At 37.3% G+C, this 19,144-nt stretch overlaps 1 protein-coding gene across 1 annotated transcript in view; it reads left to right on the forward strand.

The window, feature by feature from the left end:
- Positions 1–19,144, forward strand: part of ADGRV1 (adhesion G protein-coupled receptor V1) — a 459,909-nt gene that overhangs the window by 195,201 nt on the left and 245,564 nt on the right. Inside the window, exons 80-83 of the mRNA XM_081090113.1 lie at positions 1,261–1,510; positions 2,039–2,178; positions 4,406–4,566; positions 9,811–9,911. Coding sequence (XP_080946239.1) covers positions 1,261–1,510; positions 2,039–2,178; positions 4,406–4,566; positions 9,811–9,911 — 652 coding nt within the window. The remainder of the gene's footprint in view (positions 1–1,260; positions 1,511–2,038; positions 2,179–4,405; positions 4,567–9,810; positions 9,912–19,144) is intronic.

Consider the following 19,144-nt stretch of genomic DNA (forward strand, 5'->3'; position numbering starts at 1 on the left):
AATAAAACTAAAAAAAAAAAAGACCATACCCTTTTATGTAATGATGTTTACTTTGAATTTATATTAGTTCACACAAACACTCCATCCATTCTTTTGTTCCGGCCCTCCTGTCCAGTTTAAGAACCCATTGTGGCCCTCAAGTCAAAAAGTTTGCCCACCCCTGGTCTAGAGCCCTGGATGAAAGGCTGGATTAAAGATAGGTAAAGTTGGGGTGGCAATTTTTTTAGAGAGAGGGCCTATAGCTAGAGATAAAGGTCAGCCATTATGTTTTCCTTTCTTTCTCAAATGTTCCATTGAAAATCTTTGCTCCATTTCCTTGGTTAGCAGTCTTGACAAGGTATCATTTAGAATCACGATATAATTATACGTACTCTACATGTATTGTGGCCTGTATTACGTTTTAACATTTAATGCCTCATTTTTATCCTAATATCCTCTGGACATTTCCAGGCAGGTTTTAGATGTGATTCATCTTGTATCGCCTCATTGTTTGCAAACGTAATATGTCCACTGATAAGATGTATCAGATTCGCTGGAGGACTGGTTAAAAAATAGAGTCCTAAGATCCCAGCTCCCTCCCTAGGTAAGGATCCTGATTTAGTAGGTAAGGGTCCTGATTTAGTAAGTCTGGGATGTTATCTAGAAATCTATATTTTTAAACAAGCTTTCAACTGCTTTTAACACACACTGAGGTTTGGAAGCAATTTCACTGAGCACAGTATCTTATGCCTAAGGGATGTTCAAAGCAGTATTGTTAAATGGGTAAAGATCACTGTTCAGGGCTATTTTCCCTACCAGTTACCTAGTCACATTAGCAGTTAGAAAGGGGTAGGGAACGCTTGATGAAAACATAGCTACGGATATATAAAGTGTACGACACTCTTAAGTAAAACAGAGCATTTCCTTAGTGATGTGCCTTTCCTTCAACCTGTTCCCCCAGTGCTGATTTAACCGACACTGAAAAGTCCATTTTACAGCCACAGATGGTATCTGATATCCATGAAACAGCTTCAAAAATCCATGCGTTAGGTCATAAGGGGAATCAGGCAAAGGGATGCAGAAATTTCTGTGAAAAAAACCCATAAAAGAACTGAAAGCACCTTCTCTCTACTGCTCTGGGTTGGTAGTGTCCTGGTTATACACCAAGAACAGAGCCCTGGTGTAATGCATTTTAACAAATAAAAGGGGATATATAGAACAAATACAAAAAATATATAAAACGCATGCCACTTCAGCACACCCTTTGCTTTTCTGTTGTAGAAGCAAAACCATCCTCGACAGCTGCCCATATTTGTCAATACTGGCTCTTCATTGGTATCCCCAGCAAATCAATGGGCACAAGTTTGAAGGGAAGGAAGGAGATTATATTCGAATTCCAGAAAGGTTATTAGATGTCCCGGATGCAGAAATCATGTCTGGGAAAAGTACGTGCGAATCTGTCCAGTTTACAGAGTACAGCAGCCAGCAGTGGTTTATAAGTGGAAACAGCCTCCCTGCCCTGAAAAATAAGGTAATCTATCATTATAAAGAATTATGGTTGGGCTCTGACTTTTGCGTAGCAGCCACACTCCCCAGAATGCATTAGCTGGATCAGATTTGTGGGAAGTGCTACACATGGTGAGCTAATTATGAAACATGGCCCATCTTTATGAACTATTTGTCAAGAGTTTTGCCTTAAAAACAGCTGGAAATATTCTCTTCATGTTTTATTGAGCAAACTATATAATAATAGAGGGACAGTGAAAAAATACAGCTTTTACTAATATTATCTTATATATCCCCCTCGTGATGAAGTTCAGCAGTTATAGTCACAGTGTTGTCAGCTGAAGACAGCTCAGTAACTGAAGTGGAGGCAGAATGTTTGCGATGGAAAGCCCGGGCGATGTCCTGCGTTCCTAAGGCAGCTCCCTATATAAATAGTGGCAGTGAGTAAAGGGACTGAAAAATGAAGCGAAGTTCAGAATGGGAGATTCAGTCATGACATTCACTTGAAAACATCATTAAATCATTTTCTGTTTGCTTTTTTTTTATGTTATAGGTATTATCTTTGAGTGTGAAAGGTCAGAGTTCGCAGCCCCTGACTGACAACAGTGAGGTTCTCTACAGGATTTATGCTGCCGAGCCTAGAATTGTTCCCAAAACCTCACTATGTCTCCTTTGGAATCAGGCTGCTGCAAGGTACTTATTAGTAATTGTTTAAAATCAGAATTTGGTCCTTCTACAGTCCAGTACCATTGAGCCCATTTTTTTTCTCACTGAGCATCAGTGGACTCTGGACAAGAATAACCTCTACACGAAATAAGACAAAGAAGCATAGGAAAGGGTCTAGCATTGTGCAGGTGGCAAATGTAGCCAAACAATTTAAATATGTGTTCAATACAATATTAACTTCTTGATGACTAGTGTTTTCATGGGATTTAGCATGAATTTAGCTCAATTCGGATAACTTTCCTGTGGTTCCTGGTTAATTTATTGGGCAGGAAAGGAAATTCTTTTTGCCCCTTCCATCTGGGCTTGAGGTTCTGGAGCTGATACTCTATGCTTAGAGGAATTAGCAGGGATTTGTAATTCTAGTTGACATAGGGCTGGAGTACATTTTGGGATTAAAGCCATGCACAGGAGTGGGAAGAGGAAAATGATGCTTTCTGTGAATCTCCTGGGCCCAAGGCCTCAAGTTTCTGAGCAGTTCTGTCACTCGGAGCCCAGTCAATGCCCCGTAGTCTAGGGTACTAATCAGTCACTAGGTTTGGACCCTGGAGATCAATTCAAATCTGGTAGGTAAAGCGAGGGTGGTGGTGGTGGTGGTGTGTGTGTGTGTGTGTTTAGAGAGGACAGAGGGCATATAACTAGAGTAAAGCACTTAATCTTTCCTTTCTTTCTCAAATCTTCCATTGAAAATTTTTGCTCCATTTCCTTGGTTAGCAGTCTTGACAAGATATCATTTAGATGCATGATATAGTCATACATACTCTACATGTATTGTGGCCTATATTACTTTTTAACATTGAATGCATAATTTTATATCCTCTAAATATTTCCAGGCAGATTTCAGATCTGATTCATCTTTGTATCTCCTCATTATTTGCAAACACAATGGGTCCACTGAGAAGATGCATCAGATTTGCTGGAGGAGTGGCTAAAAAATACAGGTTCCTAGAATCCCCAGCTCCCAATAATTTCTTATTCTTAACACATTGTTTGCGGGTAGTTTTATCGTGCGCTAACAGGTGGCGCGGGCCATTTTTGCTAATTTTTTGCGCAAATGGCAACGTTCAGTAAAATTACGATAACTTTAGTTTACGTATTTATACATTACCCGCATTCTACCGCTAGTCTATAAAAAACGTATTAATACGTGTCCCGCGCTATACTACACTGGTAGAACGTATAAATACGTAAAACGTGTAAACACGTTTCCCACATATAATGTGTTAATAACATTTTTCATAAGGATGACAACTCTTAATAGATTCTTCTAGGTCCACATAGTTCCCAAACCAGATGGAGACATCATATTTTACTTAAATATTAATAGAAATTTCATAGAGTGATAAAATAATGCCAATGGGTAAAAAGTTGTTTGTTACTGACTTTCAGCCACATAAACTAAAGTTCTTAATAGGTTTAATAGCTTAGTTGGGTAATTGGCCAACTGTCCTCTAAACACCAAAATTCTGGTTAGTCTCTTTCTTTCTTTGGAAAAAAAAATTATCAGTTGACATTCCTAATGTCTGATGACAGATCTTAAACCTAATACATAGGTACTTTGTGATCCTCAATATATAATGACTAATGAATGTTTCAAGGTTGAACCTGCAGTTGGGTTTACAAATTGTGTGTCCTTAAAAAAGTAATCAAGAGTGTCAACCAGTAGTCACTGAGGAATGCTCATAACATAGCATAGTTGTCTTGTGCTGAATCAGCCAGACCTTATAGACACCCTCTATACTTAAAAGAACCCTGGAAAACATTTATGTATTATAACTGGCTGCAAACTCCAAAAAAGATTAAGGAATTTTAGAAAAGCATGTAAGTAATTTGCGTGGTTCAAATTACTAGGAATTATGAAAAATAAGGAAGGGTGAACACTACACATTATAATGGCTGTGCCAATCTTTTAGGATTTTTGCAAGATAGAGAAAACCTTGGGTGCTCCTGCTCTGTTGAGAGGACCAGCTTTTTCAGTATCTTAATGCTTTGGAAGGCTTGGATAGTATTTGGGCTGCTTGTGGGATATGTTGTGTCATGTCACAGACAAGATGTTCCCTCCAGTGTTCTTCTTGAAACCGTGGTCTGCTTAAGTCTGGAGTCAAGAAGACTTAAGTTCAGTAACTTTTTCTTTAAAAGCCGCCTGAAGACCTCAATATTAATAAGGAAGAAAGTGACAGTTGTCTTTTTGCCCTAGCTGGTTGTCTGACAGTCAGTTTTGCAAAGTGGTTGAGGATACTTCAGACTACGTAGAATGTGCCTGTTCATACATGTCTGTGTATGCTGTCTACGCCCAGACCGACAGCCTGTCTTCATACAATGAAGCCTTTTTCTCCTCTGGATTTATATGCATTGCAGGTCAGTTGCAATATTTTGTGTCAATAATTTAAAATACGTATGAGGATGAGTCTGTTTTCCCGTAGTCATTTTATATGTACAAGATGCAAATAGACTGTAATTCATTAGCACTGGGAGAAAATAAAGTTCCTCATTAATTCATTCAGTGGATATTTGTGGAGGGCCAACTTTGTAGTGAGGATATAGGAAAGAACAAGGCACAGTTCCAGCTCATGAGCAATGTATATACAGTGTGGGAGAGAAGTGATATAATAGGAAAAATATATGTAGTTCAGAGTCTTATAATTTAGAGGCAGGTTCTGTATTAGAATGTCAGGGTTGTGTGAGATCATACATACAAAGCAGTTTACATTTTATTTAAAAACAAAAACTACCCCTTTGGTTGATTTGTATTCTACAGCCCAGGAGCTCTAAATATGCTCTGTTTTAAAAAATAATTTTTCACCTTCCACATTTAGGCTTCATTTCTGACAGGAGTAGGAACTTTTTAAATGCGTTAATGTCTGTCAAACTGTTTACTTATAACTTAACTTAGAATAACTATAGAATTATTCTCATTTGCTGCGTTGAGTATATGGTTGGGAGTTTTAATAATCTCTTATTCTCAATAACATCTCTCATAAGGGTGATATTTCTTGCTTAATAGATTCTTCTGGGTCCCCACAGTTCCAAAGCCAGATGGAGACATCACACTTCACTGTAATATGAATAGAAATTTCATAGATGATGAAATAATACCAAAGGGTAAAATGCTGAAGTAAATCTAGATGTTATTTTAGATGTTTCAATAGAGAGATAAATCCAAGTGCTGCTGCGACCCACAAAACTCCCTCGCTGGTTCTAAATACTGAACATCAAAGCAAAGAGATTTAAAAATGAAAGAGAATGTTTCCTGAAAGAATTAATAAATACATATTTTTCGCAGCTTACTCTAGCAAATATAGATTTGCTCATATATTTGAGAATCGTCACCTAAATATCATCTACTTCTATCACTTTTGACTTGAAATCATATTTGAAAGTACAGCTGACCCTTGAACAATGTGGGCATTAGGGATGCTGACCCCTCTCCTCCCACCCCGTGAGTGAAAAATCCATGTATAAGTTTTGACTTCCCCAAAACTTAGTATTAATAGCCTACGGTAGAGCAAAAGCCTCACTGATTATGTGGTCGATTAAAATATATTTTGTGTGTATGTATCATATACTATATTCTTAAAATAAAGTAAGCTAGAGGAAAAAAGTCATAAGGTAGAGAAAACAAATTTACAGTACTATACTGTATTTATCGATACCGTGAGCTTATGTTATCTGTCTTAGGCTATGTGCTTATGAGGTTTTTCAAATTGTCTGTTTGTCTCAGCTTCAGGGGAGGATGAATGTCCATCTCTCAAATGCCCCCTCTACCCCCACCCCCACCCCCCCAGGAAGTAGAGAAGAGAATTATATATATCTTACACACATTTTCAATAATTTAGGTCAGGTCACACTGAAGATCTCTCTGAATTTGGAAGTAATCTGACTAGCTCTTTTCATGAAATGTAGTAACATATAATTAGATAGGAATCAAACCTCTGTATTTAAGTCAGGATAGATCACAATATATCTGTTCCAATTCTGTTTCATAGTTCTGAGATTTTTGGAAGAATTTGATGTGGAATTTTAGAAAATATATCTTATTTTTAAAAAATAATTTAAAATGGGTGGATGGCATCTAGTAAAGTTACAGAGTATTTTTTTTTCTGAAAAATAAAACTATCAGAATCTTAGCTTGTAAACTATAAAAGGCACAATTAGAATATTCTTGCAGTTAAATAAACCTTGAACAAAATAATAAGCATGTTTGAAAGGGCTTGAGATTGTATTTATTTACTTACTTGTCTTATTATTTAGCAATTATAGATAATTACTTCCTGTTACTTATTATAAAATTGGCTTTGTGTTGGCATTTATCACTTAGTAATCTGTGAAGTAAATAAAACCATTAGCCAAAGGAAAGCTTTAGTTTAATGTGTTAAGTACTTCACACACACACACACACACACACACACACACACACACACACACACACACAAATCTGAGGTCTATATCCATCTCTAATCTCAGCTTTAAAACATTTCAAACACAGGAGACACACCTACAAGTGCATCAGACATGACCCAGTTCATGTATGCATGGTAAAACTGAACTGGTTTATGGAATGTTATAGGGTCTTCCTACAATTGGAAAGTATAGAAATTGTATTCAGAATCAAAGTGAGGATGATTCCAGTTCAGTTGTCTGTCTTTGATAGCACAACATCAATAGAGTTGCGAGGAGCAGAGTAAGCTTCTTTGGTATTATCCTTCCAATAGCAATGTGCATTTCAAATTATGCTTAGCTTCCCTGAAATAGTTATGTTATACAATTATAGCATTAGCATCTGAAGTTATTCACGTTTGAGGTGAATTTTATGTCACACTAATGTGCACAGTTATGGTTTACTTTTTTCCTCTTTCTTCAGGAGATAACCTTACTTTAATTAGCTTCTTAGCTTCATGAGATAACGCTACTTCAATTTCTTGGAATTTGGTAAACTGGTTTCTAATTTTTAAAAGTCATAGCTATATGCCTTGGTCTTCCATCTTTCTAAGATGAGCCTTACTAAACTTTTTGGCCTGTGTGCCCATTTCCAACTGAGTCTGTACTCTACATAATGCTAGGAAAAAGAGTAATGGAAAATTATTCAATTAGCCAAGAATAAATTTTTTAGAAACAGTTTAGAGTACACCTTTAGTGTAATAACTGGAAATATTATGCTTTATTTATTTTATATACTTAATTTTTAAAAAATCTACTTATTGTTATAAGATTTTGTACTCTGTGATTTACATGTTTATATTAAGGGAATTTAAACCAAAAATTGTTTAAATTTAAACCAAAAATCTAAAAAAACTGACTTGTAAATTTAAATCATGTGTGCTAGTACAGCTATTCAGCATCAAGTAAGAAGATAAAAGATAAGTACTCAGCATATAATGCTTTGGAAACTTGGTAACTGAGGGTATTCAGTGTATTTCCCAAGGCCAGTGGGGGCTGGAGCACCGCCTGCTTGAGCATCTAGATAACATCACACATTGTAGGTACAGGCCGTAGCATCTAGCATCTAAGCCCGTTTTCCTGCCGCTGGCTTTGAATCCTGGACTGCCACCAGGTGTCATGCTAGCATTTTAATTGCAGCTTAATACACTTGATTAAATATTCCTGAGCTGGTCCATTTGAACCGTACCAAATTTATATGAAATGGGCGTAGACTGGAATATTACCAAGTAAAGGGCAACGGCTATGACTAAAGTAGTTGGCTGGAGTGCATTTTTCCTTGGCCAGCACTAAATCCCCTTGCCTGCCATTGTTACCATCTACCACCATAAACTTACAGAAGAGCATAAATTTGTGATCACATGGCCTATAATGAAATAAAAAACTTGCAAGGCTCTGCTTTTAAGCCAATATATTAGACACACATACACATACTCACTGAAAACTCGAGTTTAAGCTGGCTTTGATCATCACAGGAAACTCAGTGTGCATTCATGAGTTGATAGCATCAGCCTCAGTAGTTTCTAGACCACCTAAATTAAGGTGCAAAATCAGACATGACTGTGCAGTTTCTGGATACACTGTGTACCTGCATGGGTGGATTTTGGAGGCAGCCCCAGGACTTGCACACCTGCCCCAGAACACCTCCTGGCAGCCACCCTAAAAATGGATTACTCCAGACATCTTAGCCAACTTTTTAGGCCAAAAACCTTAACTAATGCAAAGCCTCAGTTCTGACATGGAAAGTTGCCTACCCATCTACCCCATTAAATCTAAACATATTAAAAGCTTTTCCCAAAAGAAGTTATGAGAGGCATTTCTATGCAGAAAACCAGACCCCATGTGGGCATTTTGCAAATGCCCTGGCCACTTACGCCAACAGGTGGTCTCCTTTAAAACTTTGTTCCATAGCTTCAGAGAAGACAGTGGGAAAATAACCTGTTAAATGAATGTAGTACCTCCTGTTCGTCAAGGAGGCGTTGATAAGTGAGGTAATGCATGCACAGTACCTGGCAGAGCAGCATACGTTTATGTTTGAATAATTGTTAGACAGAACAACCCGACTGAGGATGAGAGTGAACTAAAAGGCTTAGTGAAAAAGTTACTATGTGCTAGACATTGGAATTAAAAGAAAAAAAACCAGGAAATATGTTTAAAATATGCATACACTCTGGCATTAAAATAAGTTTATACAGATTGCAAGACAAAAGGTTTGTGGGTTAGTGCTGAAGTTCTCATCATCCCCATGAAGCAATGTAAATAGGCAAATGCCAGTAGACTTAAAGAAAATAAGCATACGCCCTGGTCAGTGCGGCTGGTTGGGCATTGTCCCATGCACTGAAAGGGTGCCAGTTCCATTCCTGTTCAGGGAACATGACCAAGTTTGGGGCTCAATCCCCGGTAGGAGGCGTGTGGGAAGCAGCTGATCTATGTTTTGCTCTCACGTCGATGTTTCTCTCTCTCTTTCCCTCTCCTTTCCTCTCTCTCTAAAAATCAATACAAATATATTTTTAAAAAATAAAATAAGAATAATTTTCTCCACCCCACTTAACGAATGTAGATATTTAGGTTAAAGTCATCTTAGGGAGAAAGAACACATTTTTTCCTAGTTTTAACACCCAGTAACATAAGGGTGATTTTAAAATTCATAATCATCACTGTTGTAGTTCTATGACTATTCTTAGTAGATAAAAAGAGATGATTACAAAACCTGAGTTTTGGTAGTACTATTCACAATTTTATGCCTAAAAATCTTATTCACCTCCCTAATTATATCTATTTAGCCAAGCCACCTGGTCTTAGGAAATTAGATTAGAATATGATTCTTTTCTTAATCAGTAAAACTTGTCTAATGAAAACAGAGCACCAAATGCCTAATGAAATTATTAATCTCCTTAGTTTGTGATTTCTTTTTAGTAGGGAAAGGAACATGTAGATATTTAAAAATTAAAATTACCCTTAGGCTTAATTGATAAGTGTGAAGACGTTATATGCCAATCAGAATGGAGTAAATGAAAATTGGTACATAATCGTTCCCAGAGAGACTGTGCTATGCAGCATAGGCAGGCTCCAGGCCTTACGTGTTTAGCTGCCCCGCAGCTTTTTGCCGCGCTACTGTTTGTTCATGGATTATAAAACCACACATGGACGTTTTTGTTCCCACAGGTCTCTGCCTGGCTGTGCTTTCCCATATCTTCTGTGCCAGGTATTCCATGTTTGCGGCTAAGCTTCTGACTCACATGATGGCAGCCAGCTTAGGTACACAGGTAGGAGCTCTGGAAGTGTTGACTTTCATGAGATGTTCATGTTTTTTCTTCTCTAGTCCTAGAAATGAATGTGCAGGTAAAGGATAATCTCAAATGAGTCGAAATACGCTCATTTAATTTTGTGGTGGAGGAGGGTGGGAGAAGGAGAGGGGTAAAAGGCAATGATAGCATCAGGTCTGAAAACGGTCGACAGAAAGGTATTATATCATCGCTTACAAGCAAATCGCTGCTGCATATCACAAAGCATTGTATTGTCGACTTATAGATGCTACTTATCTTACTAATGTGTATACGTATTAAAATTAGGGCATGTTATTTAGTCTGTTTGCATAAAATGTACTTTTACAAATTATTTATTTATATGGAGGGCATTAAGATGATATTTACAAAGTAGTTAAGTATACTGTTTCTCAAAAAAGCATACTTAACTACTTTGATTTTAAAAATACCTTCTAAATTAAAATATCTGGATAGTATATTTTGTTTCATTTAATATTATATAATACAATTTGGTAGAGCATTGCTGTTTGAAAAATCGTTCAGGTGTCTGCAGCAGAAGAAATAGTGTGGAAAACATCGAGTCATTCATTAGCATGCAGTTTAAAGCGTACAGCTGAAAGCACAGAAGGCAGATGAAAAGATTGAATGCCTTTTCTGTCCATGAGATACTCTGTCTAGAAAGTAGATGTACACATAAATTAGTGTAATTCCATGTGATAACGTGTAAACATAGACTATTTGCAAATTACTCTGTGAATATAGATGAGGACTTGTCATTTTTTTTGTGAAAGTCAAGGAAGCCTTCATAGAGGAGGTATTGGGGAACTGTGCCCCTCTGGCTGTAACTCTCCCTTTCTAGAAATGGATACATAATATCTGTCCATAATTTAATAGAACTGGTTCAGCTTGTTGCTAAGGGGAGAGATGGGCATAGATGTTTGTAAAAGCAAAAAGGTATAATCACTTATACTTTAAGGCTGTAATTACATATCCAGACAGTCAGAATATACTCTATTATGTTATTGAGAGAACTGTGTAGTATTTTTAAATATATAAAATAAAATGTTCTCTTTTCTGGGTGAATGGGGGCATGTCTGAAGTACAGAAAATGTTTGTGCTTGATTGGGTGCTGGTTATATGCATGTGTTTGATTTAGATAAATTTATTGTGCTTTACACGTATGATCTGCACACTCTGTTTTAGAATGTTAATGGCATTTTATTGAACTCCAACAGAACTTTGAAAAATAACGTTAGTGGAGGAGCTGAAATATAAAATGGAAAATTATCTGGGACATTTGACTTCAGTTCCTTCTTTCTTTTGTCCTAGGAGTGAAAATGACATGTGTAATTTTTATAACTCTATTTTTTGGGACAAATTAAGTGCTGGATTCCAAGCAGAGGATCCCAGATTGTGGTTGTTTTTTTTTTTTTTTAAGTACCTATGAACTATGGGAGGTAACAGCTGTTACCAAAGTGGGGCTTACATTGAATTTGACAAGACTGTTTATATTGCCGTAGTGACTATCTTAGTTGTCTGATCTTGCCTTTGCTTCTTGTAACATCTTAGAAAACCCGCCTTCCATAATTAGCGTTTACTTGGCTGTATTCACCACCCACTCTGATGATTTTTTGGCAGCTGAATTTGTACAAGTCTTAATTATAGAACCATAGAATTACAGATGATTCTTCAGTGTCCTAGCAGACAAATTTGCTCATGTCTAGAGAAATGAAAGAAAAACTCAGGATTTATATGTTGGGACATTGCTTTCTAATTCACATTGCACTTTGTATAAATTTTGGAGAAAATGGTTAGTCAAATCCAAGTTTTTTAATATCTTTTTAAAATAGATGAAACGGTGTGGCATGAAAATTCCTATAACTTATGACTTATGAGATACATTAAAAAGAATCTTCATAGTTTATTTTTGGCAGGGAGAATTGGTGTATTGTTGATAGAAAAGTACTGTTTTCTCAAAACAGTATACTTAACTACTTTGATTTTAAAAATACCTTCTAAATGAAAGAGAATAATTGTTGTCCTTAAAACCTTTTAGCAAAGGCTTTGTAAAATTTTTAAACTCTTCAGAAAAAGAAATGAAGCAGGAACTTGAGCCCACCCTTTCAGAATTTTAATATGTTTATATCTCCAATTACAGAATCTTTCTTACCAACATGGCTATTCCATCTAGTTTCAGCCGCTGATCTCTCGTTTGGGATTCTCCGTCAGGGTTATGCTGACATCGTTAGATTTTAAGTTCCCTCTAGAGAAGTCTCCCAAAATATATATTTGGCCTGTGATTTTTTTTTTTTTTTTTTTTTTTTTGGCCGAGAGCGTGAAACTTCTCGAGCTGACCTAACATTTGAGTTGTGAATTCTCTGCAGACAGGTCTGCCAAGACCATTTGGTTTCACATCTTTATTGCTGACCTAGGACTAAGTTGAATGGCTTTTGTGGTAAAGGGAAGCATGGGAATGGGTCGTCTCTGACTTTCTTTCAATGCAGTGAGCGGGCCTCAGCGAGTCAGTAGTGAGGCGCTGAGAAGTCAGGAGACTGCTGCTCTGGCTGTGATTCTCTACTTCTAGAAAGGATATTTAATATCTGTCCATAATTTAATATAAAATTTACTATAGATATTCATAAATGGATAAATATAGATAAGAATGCAAAGATTTTTCCTGCTTTAAAAATCAAAAGTTCTCCTTGAACGTGTTTGTTATTCTAGCTGCTTTGAGACTCATTAACCAGCAGGTGGCAGTAGAAGATTTTCTTTTTGCACAACCGGTCTCTCTAGCAAAGATGGAGTTCAGTAGAATATGAGATGTTTTCCCAGTACTTCTTTCACTGTCTAGAGAGTATTCTTCTGCAACAGAGTAACTGCACATTTGTGATTTCCTACCTTTCTATTTTTATCCTCTTTGTTCAGAATTGAACTAATGAATCTATAAGCACTACAAGAAAGCTTTTACATCACTGGTTTGGAATATACCATTTATCATTTATAGTTAGTTACATTTAGGGGCATGAAATTATTTTCATTACATTTGTGCTATTATAAGCCTCAAGAGGTGTGTTATAGAAAAACGGGTTTATTGACTGTCACGGAATTTTGAGATAAGTTCTGTATTTTCAGAATTGTTTACTTTAGAAGTATGTCCTTTTTTTTCAGTGCCAAGTTAATATTTCTCACTTATTTAAGAGAAAATGGTTAAGTGGCAAGAAATAAGGCCATTCACTCCAAGTATGAAGTGAAAAACAGCAACCAAATTTTCATGGCATTGGGAGATGTTTCTCGGAAAAACATCTAATTATAACTTTAGAATTTTTATCTTAGAATCACATTGCCAACCCATGTGTGCCTGATAAGACTGGTAAACAACTAGGACAAAGGACAAGTTTGCAGTTCAGGGTTTTCAGTTCTGGGGGGTTCTGTCAGGAAAAGCAATTCTCCAAATCTAAAAAAAGAACAGAAGTTTCTTCATCGAAAACATGATGATAAGATAAAACTGTATTTACTCTGATTAATAAACTTAACCAGGGTGGAATATTTGTGGGGTTTTTCTTTCCCTCTGTCTTTTGTTTGTTTGCATGGCTTAAGCACATTTCCTGAAACTGAAGAGCAAATTTGTGTATGTAAAAATGATTTTGTGTACCAGCCAGCCTATACATCATCTGACTTCAGATGACACTGGATATCTGAAATTGGAAATACTTAAATAGAAATTTCTGGTAGCCACTGGATGTGCAGGAGTTTCAGCTACATAGGCTGTCACTTCAAGAAGGGACAGGGAATTGCCTTAAAATTCAGAGAGCGATTTTCTGGAATTTAGCACAAGTTGGTATCTTGTGCAGTTTCCTCATTCTGCAGTATTTTGGCATGTCATTTTGTTTCCCAGGTAGGATCCTGCTTAGCTACTCCGCCAATGGGTTCTGCTTTAATCTGCAGATAATGTCATTCTAGCTGTGAATATCTAGCATTTTTTGAGACTCTGAGAATTATTGGCAGTACGTGACTGAAGCCAGAAGCCACATGTGACCTCCCAATACTGACTCTTCTGGTTTCTTTTCCTGCAGCTTGCACTATCTTGTTGAGACTGCCAACCCAAGAAAGTCATTGTGTGGAAGGTTAGAAAACATGTATCCAATAAGCATATTTTTTATGGATTGAAGCAGAGCAAGATGGAAATTATAAAATGTTCATTAATTTGATGACTTGTCATTAGTTGGAAGTTTTAGTTAATCACTTTTTAACCTGAGTAACCTTTATTAGTTCTGTTCTTTTTAAAAAAGAGTTTTAAAGATTTTTAAATTTTATTTTTACAGAGAGAGGAAGGGAGGTAGGAAGGTAGGGAGGGAGGGAGGGAGGGAGCGATGGAAGGAGGGGGAGGGAGAGAGAGAAACATCGATGTGAGAGAGAAGCATCGATTGGCTGCCTCTGGCATGCCTCCAACCCGGGCATGTGTCCTGAACAGGAATTGAACCAGCAACCTTTCAGTGCATGGGACAATGCCCAACCAACTGAGCCATATTGGCCATGGCTATTTCTGCTTTTGCTACTTAAAGAAAGAGAGAAAAATATGATATAAATACAAAAATCAAAATTGGATCTTGCTTTGAGGATTGAGAACTTGCACAGCCCAAATGGTCTTTATTCACTAGAACATTTGTGATGATATGCATGTTAGTGCAGATGTAAATGTGTTAGAAAAGTATGTCCTAAACTTCAAGGTAGGCCTCTTGTTAAGATGCAGAGACTGAATCAAGTGTGGGGTTGGTTTCCAGATCCCGCTTGTTAAGAGAGTAGGTTAACTCTATCATCACTAAGTGCATCTCTGGTCCTTGTGCTGCTGCTCTGGCGCTGTTGTTATTCCTACTAAACCCACACTGTCAAACTATTTTCCTTACTATAAAATTATTTAAGAAATGACATTAATTAATTTTTTATTTTATTTTTATTGAATTTATTTGGGTGACATTAGTTAATTAAATTATATCATTTTTCAAGTGTGCAATTCTGTAATATATCATCTGTATATTATGTTTTATTCACCACCCTAAGTCATTTTGCTTTCATAAATATCATTGCCTTTGAAATTATTTATAAACATTTATCTTTCCTTTTGAAGGGAGGTTCCCTCCACCCTCAGGTTACTAAGAAAAGGAAAGGTTCTTAGACAAGTGAGGTAACGTCCAACTCAGAGGACTGACAAGGCTTTTATTTTGGTCTTACAGCATTTCACTCTTTTTAGAACTTCCCAGTGTTGTTTTGGACATAAAATAAACCGGAGGAAAAAAGTATAATGAGCCTCCCACCCTTTCTTATAAAGAGCTGTGAATGCTCCACTTTAATGGCATTAAGTACATAAGGCCTTTATTTTTATTTTTGTACAGAAAGACCAGATGTATTTAATTGTCTCTTTTTTTTTCATGTAAAGATTAATTTGTTGAACATGGCTAAGGAGCACTCTGCACACAGATATGAATATGCATTTAAGTTGCAGTTATTAAACTATTTTACTCTAATGTCGATATGCTCATCAATGTGGCCTACATATTATCACATTCATGACTATGAATGCCCATTTAATCCTACAGTAATGAAATTAAAACAAACAAGAAATTGAGCAAGTCCTACTTATCCCAGGTGAGGACCATCATTCATCCAAGAACTCAACCACTTTCTCTTCATCGAATCTGAGGCTGTGCAATGGGAAATACCAGGCAAGATAAGCACCGCGAAGTATGTAAATGACAGTCCAAAACAGCAACCTCAGGATAAGAACCAGGTGTTCTGTAACCAGATGACGATCTCTCGTTCTCTGTGCGCCGTGTGGCACTCCATATGCTGCGGGTGGGGGCCTCCACTTGCAGGGGCTCCCCGGAGCTAGGGAACCTGAGCTGGTTGTTGAAGGACGTGTAAGATTTGAAAACGTAGAATGTGGCACATTCTGGGCAGGAAAAAGTACAAGAATAAAGACATGGACAGCAGAGTGAACCTGGGGAGTTCTGTTTAGGTGACGTCTGCCCATGTGCACGGAGAGATGGGTGAGCCCACTCCAGGGCAGGCGGTTACCGCTTATTGTCTGAGAACCCAGGGGAGTCACCGAGGGAGTTAGCCCCAAAAGGCACAGTATGAAAAGAGTGTTTTTAAGGCTTAATCTGGCAATTAGGGATTAAATGAAAAAGGAATTAGAGGAGAGGCGGGAATTAGGGAGATCAGTTTAGAGAGGCCGGCAGGGCAGCTTTTATCATCACCTGGTTGTTAGCTTCGACAAAGGTTGTGGTCATGAGAATTCCAAGGAAGGAATAAGGACGAATTAACCAGTTTTGCTTTATAAAACTTCTGCAGTTTCACTTCTCTCTTTAAAGCAATAAAAAGTCCACATTGCAAATTTTACTTAATAAACATGAATGCAGTAGTTACTGAGCATTAGATGAGGTAGGTACTGATATTACACTTATTTTACAGAAGAGGAAATCAAGACACAAAGAGTTTAAGTTACTTGTACCAGGTCACGTAGTAGTGATAGAACTGGTTTTGGCCATAAGTAGCCAGGCTTCAGTCCTTGCCTTTTAACCGCAATGCTATGCTGCCTCATAAATCAGGAATTAATGAGATTTACTCTGTCATCAAAAGAGGGAGATGATTTTAAAGTGAATGAAACCTGTGTTTTCATTTGAGTTCAATAGAAAAGGCCAGAAGGTTTCATAGGTGGAGAGGGAGACGTGCAGTTTTGGGTATCAGGGATTTAAAGTTTCTATAGCACATTTAAGCTAGTGATTTAGATGTTAGTTACATAACCATGAAGGTCCTGACACTGTAAACGTGGTTCGTTAAGACAAGTGGTGTAGAGAACCTGTGATTATAGAATACCCATAGCTAATGTCATTAGGGGCTTGCTTTATGACATGGAAGTAATTTATGTGTATTGTCCTATTTACTCCTTATAACAACTACATGGGGTGAGTACTGCTATCATTCCTGTTTCACAGATGGAAAAAATGGGACTATGAGACCTTCAGGTACCGGCCCTGACCTTGATAGGTGAAATATTGTGGCCGGAAGGATTCGAACCCAGGTTTGTCTGGCTCCAAAACCTATGTGTTTAAAACAGTGCCGTGTGGAATAAGAAGGAAATAATTAAAGCATAGCTAAAGTTTCTGAGGCCAAGGGAGAAAAAGGATTTCAAATGGAAGGATGGAAGGAGAAGGAAATAATTAAAGTGTAGTTAAAGTTTCCGAGGCCAAGGAAGAAAAAAAGGTTGCAAATGGAAGGATTTAGCATCAGTGAGAGGTAGTCCCCCCTTTTGGCAAGAACTAGGTCACTGGAGAGAGAGGATGAAAATTAGACATAAAAGGTTCCGGAGTGAGTGGGAGGAGATGGCAGAGGCTGTTTCAGACCACACCTGAGAAAACTTGGGCAGCGGAGGAAGGGGACACTGGGGCACAGGAAGAGGGAACCTGGCACCTCTGATCATAAGAAGCTGAAGGGAAGTGGGGCCCTGGAACTTCCAGTCCCACCGGGGCGAGGGGGCAGGTCTCCTCACCTCCCGCCCACCACCCTCCATTGGTATTTTTCTTTTCTTGAAAGAGAACTTTCTATAGAAGTTTGCTGCAAGGGTTTCAGGTATTAGTAAATTTCTCTTTGGCCCACATTTTTATTTATACTTTTTATTGCTTTTAAATTTTTTTATGCCTTAGGCAAGTGGCACCCTGCTATTGTGCCTGACCTAATCATGTTATAGGTAGGAGGAAATTAGACTTTTAGTCTTGTCCTCCCGGCCCCCCTGATCCCCATTTCTTAAATCCAAATTTCTTTGATGACCGTACATTTTTATGGTTTTAATTATTATTGAATTTCATGTGAACTTGGCAATCAATCATGAAATAAATATGTAACTAGTGATTATCAAGTGTATAATCCTTTCTACCACCCCAAATATTAATATTTTGATAGTCATAAGTATTTGCTTTGAGAACTTAAGGCAATAATAGTATTCAAAATGGAGTAAAACTTGAATATTGAACAAATGATTGAATTTCAGAAGAAATAATGTTATTTTATTTTTGCTTTCTTAAGTATACATTTCCTTTATCAAAATTTGTCATTCTTAAAATCTTTTAATAATAAAATCCAGCTTCTTTTTTTAAACAAACTTTCAGAATTCAGTTCAACATAGACTATTGAAAATAAGTGGACACTAAATTGAAAATAAGTGGACACTGAAGGTACAAAAATAGTACCATGGTCACACTACTGGGAAATTCAAACTTTCCCAAGTGCTGAAGCAGCAAAGCAGCAGAAAGAGTGAGTAATATTCTGAATGAGGCTACAGTGACATTATCATGTTTGCAACATGGCTTTGTTACCAGGAAAATTTGTGAGGCAGATCCAGACTTTACCAGAAAATACCAGTTTGGAATCTTTTATTGCAGCCTCAGAAACATAAACTACCCTTGACTTTTTAAAGACTCCTTTTGATGTTCCTAACTAGGGAAAAATCAGCATGTGAAAAAAATTGTTTTTGTGAATGTTTAATGATAGCTCTAAAGAACTTTACGTCATGTGGACTGTGGGGGAGAGAATCCTGGGTTTGGAATTAGAGGGACAGCTGGGGTACGATCCCTGCGCTGCATGGGAACAGTCACTGGAAAAAACAGTAAGAATGCCTGCCTTGCAGTGTTGTTGAGAGGATAACAGATCATGTTCAAAAAGCTCGAAACAGGGGCCTAGGGAAGGAGGGGCCAAGGAGGGCAAGGATGATTCCTGCTGACCATGACATGGCAGAGGCCCCTGGGGTTCTGCTCTGAGTCAAATGCTTCCTAATGCCTTCAGAAGAACCAAGCCTGGGTTTCGGTTCTTGAGGTTTTCTTAAATCAACTGCAAGGGAGGTAACAGTTTTTCCAGCCCCACCCTTTCAAAGTAGTGGGTTCTCTCATGCCTGTTACCGTACCTCTCTCGCTTTACTGTCCCAGGAAAGTTTTTATGTTGGTCTGCACTGTCTGTAGGCACTATATTAATTTTGCTTTGTTTCTATTTTTCAAATAAGAATTTTTTTCCCAATCTTGATATTTCCTAAGTTTGTGTCTTTATTGCTTTTATTGAATTGTTAGAATTTTAATAATTGGAAATATACAAAGTATATGTTTATACATTTACATATATATATTTATATATACATACAGGGTAGGATAAAAGTAGGTTTACAGTTGTGAGTACATGAAACATTATTT

Source organism: Myotis nattereri (genome assembly GCF_964212035.1).
Source record: "Myotis nattereri genome assembly, chromosome: 4".
Classification (NCBI taxonomy): Eukaryota; Metazoa; Chordata; class Mammalia; order Chiroptera; family Vespertilionidae; genus Myotis; species Myotis nattereri.